The sequence below is a fragment of the Homarus americanus genome, unplaced genomic scaffold (assembly GCF_018991925.1).
Source record: "Homarus americanus isolate GMGI-L3 unplaced genomic scaffold, GMGI_Hamer_2.0 scaffold26488, whole genome shotgun sequence".
In the NCBI taxonomy this organism is placed as follows: domain Eukaryota; kingdom Metazoa; phylum Arthropoda; class Malacostraca; order Decapoda; family Nephropidae; genus Homarus; species Homarus americanus.
The window spans coordinates 257942-268355 of NW_024738622.1; the positions used below are offsets into that span (position 1 = coordinate 257942).

The following is a 10414-nucleotide window of genomic DNA, read 5'->3' on the forward strand; positions in this document are numbered from 1 at the left end:
ATACATCATCTGAGTATAATTTTCACTACATTTAAATACAGTTGAAGCTTTCAACATAGACATACTGAATCTTGAATGCTTTTATTTTGCTTCAGCTACTGGTAAGTATACATCACTGACAGCTATCTCGGAGTCATATATATATATATATATATATATATATATACTGTTATGCCGAGGCATAATTGTCGTATCATATTTTGTAAACTCGGTGTTTTGATTGTTTTCTGTCCCAAGCAGCAGATATTTTGGCAAATTTAGTGAAATTTTCGTGTATATATTGATGTGTTAATTATGCAAGAATATTCTACAATGGATTTGTTCTGATTTACTTACTACTGTAAGCTTCGATCAGAGTAGGACGTTCTAGAATCTCCCAGGCGTCTCAGAGTGATTGTAGGATGTTCAAGAAGTGTCTGGCAAGGCACGCGACTGTCTAGGACAGGGGTTCCCAAGCTTTTTCTAGCACGACCCCATCCAGTGTTGTCAACTATCCAGTGTGACCCCAAATCATTGAACAAAGTCAAAAGACTCATTCGGTAACTCTGGGAATCTGTCACTGAAATTCACTGTCAGATTTTGCAAATATTCCAGGAGATCCTGTTTCTCTTCCGTGAGATCCAGTGTTTCGTCAAAATCCACATCCATCGTAGCTGTAAATTCCAAGTAGTGGTGAAAATGAGAGAAACTGTCGGCTTCAGCTTGTTCTCGTAGTATCGTCAGCTTGCTGACAAAAGCCTTTACTGCACACTGAAGGTCACACACCCATTTACCTTTCCCTTGAAGTTCAGTGTTGAGCTTATTAACGTGCTCAAAAACATCCGTCAGAAGTGCAAGGCGAGCAAGAAAGTGAGGATCACGAAAACAATTAGCATTCTTATGACCCCGATCATGCAGGAAGGATGCCAGTTCACTGCGAAGGAGGAAAACCCTTTCCAAGGTTTTTCTCCGTGACAGCCACCTGACAGCAGTACGTATCAGCAGTGTGTGGTGATTAAAATTTTCAGCAATGCACAACTGTTTGAACATGCGGGAATTCAGGTCCGTAGCCTTCACGTAATTGACAGTTGCAATGACTACCTGCATCACATCAGAGAAGCTCGGAGACATGTCTTTTGATGCCAGACTCTGGCGATGGATGATAACATAAGAACATAAGAACATAAGAATGGAGGAAACTGCAGCAGGCCTATTGGCCCATACTGGGCAGTCCCGTTTACACCCAACCCCTCTTGCTCATATAAGCATCCAACCTATGTTTGAAGCTATTCAGCGTATTCGAGTTAATGATGATATTTGGTAACTTGTTCCATTCATCCACTACTCTGTTTCCAAACCAGTGTTTACCTATTTCACGCCTAAATCTAAATTTGTCTAATTTAAAACCATTGTTACGAGTTCGCTCCTGGCTGGATAGTTTGAGTACCTTTGTAATGTCCCCTTTGTTTAGCCCTGCCTTCCACTTGTACACCTCTATCAGGTCACCCCTCGCTCTACGTCTCTCGAGGGAGTGCAAATTAAGATGCTTTAACCTGTCTCTATACTCAAGGTTCCTAATGCCCGGGATTAGTTTTGTCATTCTCCTCTGAATTCTTTCCAAGATTTCTATATCCATTCTGTAATACGGTGACCAGAACTGAACTGCGTAATCCAGGTGTGGTCTCACAAGAGCAAGATACAGTTTTAGGATGACCTCGCTAGTCTTGTAACTAACACTCCTTTGTATGAACCCAAGTACTTTATTAGCCTTGTTACGAGCAAAAACACATTGTTTACTTGGCTTAAGGTTCCTACTTATCATTACTCCTTAATCTCTCTCGCAGTCGGATTTTTCTATGGCATCGTTGTTCATCTGGTATCTGGTTTCCCTGTTTACATCTCCTATACTGAGTACTTTACATTTGTCCACATTGAATTTCATCTGCCATTTTTCAGACCATTCGAAAAATTTGCTTAGATCTTCCTGTAGTTTTGCTGAGTCCTCGTCAGATTTAATAACACGTCCTATTTTAGTGTCATCAGCAAATTTACTTAAGTTGCTGTCTATGCCGATATCTATGTCGTTTATGTATATAATAAATAATAATGGTCCAAGTACTGAGCCCTGGGGAACTCCACTTGTGACGTTGCTCCAATGGGACTTAGTGCCGTTAATGCTCACTCGCTGTTTCCTGTCCTGTAACCACGCCCTAATCCATTTAAGGATGTTACCTTTGATGCCATGAGCTTCTACCTTTCTAATTAGTCTTTCGTGGGGACTCTGTCGAAGGCTTTGCTAAAGTCGAGATATACCACATCATAATTGTGCCCCTCGTCCACCGATTCGAAAACTGATGAAAAGAATGTTAATAGATTAGTTAGACAAGAACGTCCGCTTGTGAAGCCATGCTGGGAATCATTGATCAATCGGTGCTTCTCCAGGTGATTTCGAATAGAGTTTGAAATGATTGCTTCCAGTAATTTGCCTACTATTGATGTTAGACTGATTGGGCGGTAGTTAGAGGATAGTGATCTATCCCCCTTCTTGAAAATCGGTATTACATTCGCTATCCTCCAGGATTCTGGTACTACACCTGTTTTTAAGGACATGTTAAACAACTTTGCTAAGGGCATACTAAGCTCTTCCTTACATTCCTTTAATACTCTGGCAAATATCTCATCGGGACAAGGTGACTTATTAGGCTTTAGTTTGTCTATTTGCTTACTAACATCGTTACTAGTCACTACTGTCTCGCTTAATTTGTTTTCTTCACTATCTCTGAATAGAGTCGGTGCCTCGGGTATCATGTTTAAATTTTCGGTGGTGAAAACTGTTGAAAAATATTTATTCAAATTATTGCTCATTTCTCTGTCGTTATCAGTGAGCTCGCCGGTGTCGGACCGTATTGGTCCAATCTTTTCTCTTGTTTTAGTTTGATACATTTGGTAGAATCCTTTGGGGTTTGTCTTCGCCTCCCTTGCTATCCTTACCTCATTATTCCTCTTTGCTTTCCTTATCTCGGTTTTAACCCTACTCGCCAATACCCTATAATAGTCCCGGAGGTGAATTTCGCCACGATTTATCCTTCTACCTATAGCCTTCCTTTGGCTGATGATGTTTTTTAAATAATTATTTATCCATTTAGGGTCATTGTTGTCTGATCTGAGTTTTTTGTATGGTATGTTCTGCTTTTGTGCATTAAGTAACTCACTATTTAAATTGTCGTGGAACTCGGCAATCTCAGATCTCGTTATCAGGTCGGTGTCATCTGTCAGGTTCACGGCCAAGAGCGACACCCCCTCTCTCAGCTGCCTCTTTAAACTGTCAAAGTTCGCCCTTCTGAAATCTGGTACTTTAGTGGAATTTTCCTTGCGTCTGCCCTGAAAATCTAACTGGAATCTAATTTCTTTGTGATCTCTGTTTGCAAGTTCGTTCCCTACCTCGACACTGCTAATGAGGTTTTCTCTGTTTGACAGAACTAAATCGAGTATATTATTACCCCGTGTGGGTTCGGTTATATATTGACTTAGAAAACAGTCCTGTGATCTTAGAAAACAGTCCTGGATCGTCTCGAGAAAATCCTCTGATTCTGAGTTACCTGTAAGGTCAGTCCAATCTATTTGGCCAAGGTTAAAGTCGCCTACTATACAGACTTTGTTGTGTATGGAAGCCCTGCTCATTTCATCCCAGATAAGTCCCTCATTGACTCTTTCAAGATTGGGAAGTCTATATATTACTCCTGTGATTAATTTTTCCTTACCGTCGATTAATTCTATCCAAATTGTTTCTGTATTCTGCTCAGTTTTTATTTCCTTATTTATTTCACACTTCAGATTATCCCTAACATAGATTGCTACTCTGCCTCCTTTCCTGGTCTGCCTATCGGTATGGAACAGTTTGTAACCCGCAATTTGGTATTCGACTGGTAACTCACGTGTGTCTAGGTTGATCAATGTTTCAGTGAATGCTATTATATCGATTTTTTCGGTACATACCAAGGCCCTAATATTACATACCAAGGTTTGCAGTGGTTTGTTTTAATGTGAGGATGTTTTCTTGATAAAATTCCACGCAATCCAATGTTCTTGCCCATCATTGATGGGGCACCATCCATGCTGCATTCAGTTACCTTACTCCATTCTAAGTTGTTTTCAGTGAAGAACTTATCTATAGCACTGAAAATATCCTCGCCTCGTGTTGTAGTTTCAAGTGAAATACAAGCAAGCAGTTCCTCAGCTACTGAGGATTCCTTAAGAAATCTTCCGAAGATCAGAAGCTGCGGCTGTGATGTAATATCAGTTGACTCGTCCACTGCCAGGGCTGTCCATGGGGAATTTCTGAAGTCTTTCAAAATTTGCTCTTTCAGGTCTGCTGCAAGACACTGGAAGCGTCTTGTCATTGTGTTATTATTCAGAGTAGCATCATCAACCGCTTCAGTTATCTTTTTGGCAAATGGTTCACCCTCAAATACTTCGCAAAAGTTCCTTAAAGTTGGCTTTATGATAGCCTCACCCTCCGTAAAAGGACGTTTTTGCTGAGCAATGAGAAAAGCTGTCTTATATGAGAACATTTCCACCCTTTCCTTGTGAGATAGTGCTCTGCTTAAAATTGATTGAGACTTGGTTAGATTTTTATGACGATGATGAAAAATTCTTTTACGAGCCTCTTCTGAAAGTACAGCAACATTTGTGTGAGTTTCCATGTGTCTCTGTAGTTTGTTCGGCTTCAAAGATTCCTCAGCAAGTTCTTTAAAACACATAACACAAATCCCTTTACCACTGACGTCAGCTACACCAAACTTGTCGAGGACTAACTCCTAGACTCTAGGAGTTAGTCGCTCGCTTCTGTTCCTAGTGTAAAGATTAAGCCTAGCAGAACAACGTAAGACAATTGTTGTGCAAGTATTGTGGAATTGTTGTTATTAATATAAAGTGAGAAGACTAAGGAAGTGTACACTGGTAGTGTGCCGACTATATATTCGAAGTGTGGACTCAAGCTGTGAAAACATACCCGATCATCGGGAAGTTACCGGAGACTGGCGGGGCAGCCAGTGATAATTCGACAACACTTGTGAGCAGTGCCGGATTTAGACCTGTGGAGGCCCATGGGCAGCCTCTTTGTGGAGCCCCCCTCATTATAACTACCCAAGAGGGTGGGGTGGCGAGTGAAGCGAGCCTAAACATCTGGGGGTTCCGGAGGGAGCTGTAAGCCCCCGGGAAAATTTTGAAATTTGAACACTTCTTTGGAGAATTTTGAAGCCATATGCAGTTATATTGAGGAAATTAGAACACAGCACCCTGATGGCATTCGTAATGGAAGTGATAATGAAAAAAAAATATTTTATTTGTTTTTTTAATTTCAATTTCGTTATTCCATGTAGTTCATTTTCAATCAATATATGTTTGTGGAATTCTAAATATATTATTAGCAACACAAACAATAGCATTCATTAAAAATATACTGTTCATAGGAAAGCCAGGTATTCATGAATTTCAAGGAGTAGCTAGCCTAATTTCTATCACGCTTCTTGCTGAACATAGTTTTACGTGATGGAATAGATAAACATGAATTTTAAAGAATGAAAATAAAATAATCAAAATGAATAAACAAATAATTAAAATATTGTAATATGTGGAGGCCCCCAGATTGTGGAGGCCCCTGGGCAGCTACCCACTTTGCCCACTCCTGAATCCGGCCCTGCTAGTGAGATATCTACTGCTTCTGTACAGTCACAATCCAAAGTTTCGACACCCCCTGGCTGGGTGTTCGCCGAGGCCAGGGTTGTGGTAAGGCTGGGTGATCTGACGCAGACTAGTTCAGCAATGTGGTAACGAGGCACTACGATGGTGAGGTTCACTTTCCACCACCACAACACTCGGAGTCTCATACCACACGAGCACAGGAAGGAACTTATTGCGAACTTTGACATGGCATGAACTTGTATAACAAATGCATTCATAACATTGTTGCCACACATATCAATAACATGTTAAGATTGGAGCATGAAAAACTTTGCCCGGTCCCAAAACACTGGCTTGGAACCACTGGATGCGAGTCCTTGTATTGCACATTGTTACGCCGTCTCTTAATTTACTTAAATATCCAGGATCTAGGCGTAACCAAACAAAAAAAGTGAAGTAAATTAAAAGGGAATAAAAATAAATAAAGTAAACCTTTAAGAATTTAATTTAATTAAATATTAACACAATAAAGAGCCTCGTAGGCTGTCACAACAAATTGATTCACCATCGAAACTTTTAAGACACAAGTGATACTAAACATCGAAACATCAAAAGAATAAAAATAAAGCATTGGATTACGTTAACACTGCATAAACATATAGAAACTAACACTGAAATTAACTAACGTGAAACAACACTGAATTACTTAAATGTAACGAAGCAAATACTGATGGACACATAAGAGACATGAATAGGTACTCACATAGATGTACCACATTGGTGGCGACAGGAACAATCACAGAAATAAAATGAAGTATAAGTAACAGGTGACAAGTGTCACTCAAAAGAACGTGAACTGATTGACAAGGTGGACTGGACTCAACTCCGTCAGTTGGTGGACCACTATATATTATATAGGGCCAATTCCTGCCCAAAACCAGCCTGTGAAACATGGGTCGTTTAACGATGCAGATGGTCGTTAGAGCAACAAAGAATGCTTGTTACAATACTAAATGAAGAAATAAGATGGGCTTGAACAAATAATAACAGTTAAAACCTCAACAGCACAGGGTAACGTGACTAGATTATATAATAGTAAATATAACACATCATTACAGGAATAATATGGAACAACATGGAAGCATGTTACATATAAAAAAATAGAAAAATACGACACGGTCGTAACAACACGAATCATCAGAGTGGCCGGCGGCCGAATTTTGTCACGATACTGTTACTCCATCAAGACGTGATGTTTATCAAAATTCATATTTCATAACTGTGTCAAAAACAGCCCAAGTTATGTGAGCCAACAATGTTATGAAATAAATTTTGTTATGCAGGTTCATGTCTTGTCAAATTTCGTATAAATTACGTGTGCTGTGAGTCTCTGAGTGTTGTGGTGGTGGATGTCTGGGTTCGATCACCCAGCCTTACCTCAACCCTGGCCTCGGCGAACACCCAGCCAGGGGGGTGTCGAAACTTTGGATTGTGACTGTACACACGACCCCATAGCTGCTGGTAACAGGGTGGTAGCTGGGTAAGCGGTGAAAGGAGAAGGGTTGTAACAATACGATACAGGGAAAGATTACAGGAATATATAGAATAGGGACGGTACCTTTCATTAAAGAAAACAAATCTCTCTCTAGGGGTAGCTCGCTCGTTTCACACATGTTAATATATTATCAGTGTAACTGCGCCCATGACATTATGACGGTTGCTCATTGTCTTATCGCAAGCTATTTTAATTACCCTTGTGGAGGATAAAGACCGTCTACAAGAGTTCATCTGTGAACATGGACTAGTTGGCAGGACGTGTAAGTATGTGGCAGAAAACTGAACAAGGAATATGGATATGTGTTTAACAAACGGCCTTACTCTTACGAGCAGAAAAGATGAAAAATTAAACATTGTGGCTTCAAGAAAAGTGCTTTCAGTGGTACATGGTTTTCAAACATTAATTTAAGTGTTAAGGAGTGTTTTTGTTTAACTAAAATTGAACCCAAATTTCTGGAGATACTATTTGCATGACACTAAGCATGAAAATGAAAAGGAGAATGAACAGAACCTAACAGAACATAACCTAACCTCCTTAACCAAAGTAACCTACCTAACATTACGTATCTTCCAATTTGGACCTCCGCCATATAAGACAGAAAGTTAAGTAAGTTTCTTTAATTAGGTTGTTTAGGTTTTTATTTTTCTACCCTGTTCACCACTGAACGGCTCGTTACCCTCTTGGGCGATCGGTCACGTTTCTGTTACGCACTGTTGGCAAGTACTGGGCATGCACCGGTTCCTGAATGTACCTGAACCTGCTCCAGTGTTGGTCAAGTCGGTGCCGTCACAACACTTTCTGGTAGATTGTTCCAAGAGTTCACAACTCTCACTCCGAAAAAGTTTGCCCTCACAGTTTTTTGGACCTGCGGCTTCTTCAATCTTGAGCTGTGACCCCTTGTGGGGCGAGCGTCCGCCAGCTCCAAGTAAGGACACTCGAGTGAGTAGTGCCCCTTGAGATGTTTATACACCTCAATTAGGTCCCCCCTTGCCCGTCTGAAGTAAATGCTAGGCAAGTTCAGGTGCTCCAATCTCTCAGGGTAGCTGAGGTGCCGAAGTGCAGGCACCAGTCTGGTAGCCCTCCTTTGAACATTTTCAATTCACTGACAGTCCCTAGAATATCTCGGGGACCAGACGGGGTGACGGTACTCCAGATGGGGCAGAACTTCACTCTTGAAGATCGTTACGAGGGACGGACCGTCTAGATATCTGAACGACCTTCTTGTAAGACCTAATAATTTATTTGCCTGATTTACCTTCTTCTCGCAATGGCCCGAGAACTTCAGCTTTTTGTCAACATACACACATAGGTCCTTCTCACGTTCAATCTCAAATAGTGCAGTTTCTTCATCGCGTTGGGACATATGATACGCCTCCTTACCGTTGGTACGCCCCAGGTGCATCCTCTTACATTTCATGACATTGAATCTCAGCAGCCATTTCTTCTACCATTCTTGGAGCTCACAGAGATCCTTCTGTAGCTCTTCACAGTCCCGAAATAACTTGGCGTCATTAACAATCATTTGTATGGAGGAGTGTACAACGTCAGGCATGTCATTTATGAAACAAACAAACAACAGCAGGCCCAATACACTGCCCTGTGGTACCCCGCTTGTGACAGGTACAGATGATGATTTCGTGCCATTAATCACCACACACTGCTTGCGGTCATGTAGAAAGTCTTCTATCCATGCTAGGATATTTCCCCGAATTCCGTACCCTTCCAGTTTGATTTTCAGCCTTTCGTGGGGTACACTGTCGAAAGCCTTGGCAAAATCTAGGTATTTATTGTCGATATTACCAACCCGTTCCAAAATATGGGTTCAAATATCCATTACCATGAGCATTTGTGTTAAGCAGGAGCGCCCCGGCATAAAACCGTGTTGGCAATCCTTTACAAGGTTGTTTCGTAGTAGATGTTCCATCGCGGCATATCTGATAATACTCTCAAGTACTTTACATATTATGCTGGTCAGGCTCATCGGTCTTTAGTTGTTCGTGGAGTGACTATCGCCCTTCTTGAAGATACGACCCACATAAGCCACTTTCCATTCACTGGGGACCATTTGTTCATCCAGGAATTTATAGAACGGGATCTTCAGGGGCTCGGCAAGCTCGTTGCACAACTCTCTTAGCACTCTGAGATGCACCATGTCAGGGCCGAGACTTCTGTTATGTTCTGTGTGTTCTCGTTTCCATTTTCGTGTTCAGTATCGTGCAAATAGTATCTACAGACATTTGGATTCAATTCCATATGTTATTTCTGGTGCTATGCGGTCTCCTGTTATTTAGAGAAAACTATATAAGGGATAGTTGTTGGTTTATTTTGAGGTTTATTATTTGTTCTAGGTTTTTCTGCCATGGTGTAGGTCAGGTTCATGGACCCCCCCCTTCCTAATCTGCACACCTGAATTCCCGCATGTTCAAACAGTTGTGCATTGCTGAAAATTTTAATCACCACACACTGCTGATACGTACTGCTGTCAGGTGGCTGTCACGGAGAAAAACCTTGGAAAGGGTTTTCCTCCTTCGCAGTGAACTGGCATCCTTCCTGCATGATCGGGGTCATAAGAATGCTAATTGTTTTCGTGATCCTCACTTTCTTGCTCGCCTTGCACTTCTGACGGATGTTTTTGAGCACGTTAATAAGCTCAACACTGAACTTCAAGGGAAAGGTAAATGGGTGTGTGACCTTCAGTGTGCAGTAAAGGCTTTTGTCAGCAAGCTGACGATACTACGAGAACAAGCTGAAGCCGACAGTTTCTCTCATTTTCACCACTACTTGGAATTTACAGCTACGATGGATGTGGATTTTGACGAAACACTGGATCTCACGGAAGAGAAACAGGATCTCCTGGAATATTTGCAAAATCTGACAGTGAATTTCAGTGACAGATTCCCAGAGTTACCGAATGAGTCTTTTGACTTTGTTCAATGATTTGGGGTCACACTGGATAGTTGACAACACTGGATGGGGTCGTGCTAGAAAAAGCTTGGGAACCCCTGTCCTAGACAGTCGCGTGCCTTGCCAGACACTTCTTGAACATCCTACAATCACTCTGAGACGCCTGGGAGATTCTAGAACGTTCTACTCTGATCGAAGCTTACAGTAGTAAGTAAATCAGAACAAATCCATTGTAGAATATTCTTGCATAATTAACACATCAATATATACACGAAAATTTCACTAAATTTG

General features: G+C 41.2%; 2 protein-coding genes across 2 annotated transcripts; one reads left to right on the forward strand and one right to left on the reverse strand.

Annotated features, from left to right (window-relative positions):
* Nucleotides 1–510: 510 nt before the first annotated feature.
* Nucleotides 511–4550, reverse strand: LOC121874295 (zinc finger BED domain-containing protein 5-like). The gene is made up of 2 exons (XM_042378395.1): nt 4110–4550; nt 511–1128 (listed from the first exon to the last, which is right to left on the reverse strand). Exons 1-2 carry the CDS (start codon nt 4548–4550, stop codon nt 511–513), a joined length of 1059 nt encoding a protein of 352 aa, XP_042234329.1.
* Nucleotides 4551–9637: 5087 nt separating this feature from the next.
* LOC121874296 (protein FAM200A-like) lies at nt 9638–10156 on the forward strand. The gene has a single exon (XM_042378396.1). It carries the CDS (start codon nt 9638–9640, stop codon nt 10154–10156), a length of 519 nt encoding a protein of 172 aa, XP_042234330.1.
* The last annotated feature ends 258 nt before the right edge of the window (nt 10157–10414 follow it).

What these genes read in the sequence shown, in the direction of transcription:
- LOC121874295 (XM_042378395.1), bottom strand. Translation starts at nt 4,550, where the DNA reads ATGTTCTCATATAAGACAGCTTTTCTCATTGCTCAGCAAAAACGTCCT. An exon ending in ACAACTTAGAATGGAGTAAG is followed by an intron (nt 1,129 to 4,109) that starts GTAACTGAATGC and finishes ATCCATCGCCAG; the next exon opens with AGTCTGGCATCAAAAGACAT.
- LOC121874296 (XM_042378396.1), top strand. Translation starts at nt 9,638, where the DNA reads ATGTTCAAACAGTTGTGCATTGCTGAAAATTTTAATCACCACACACTG.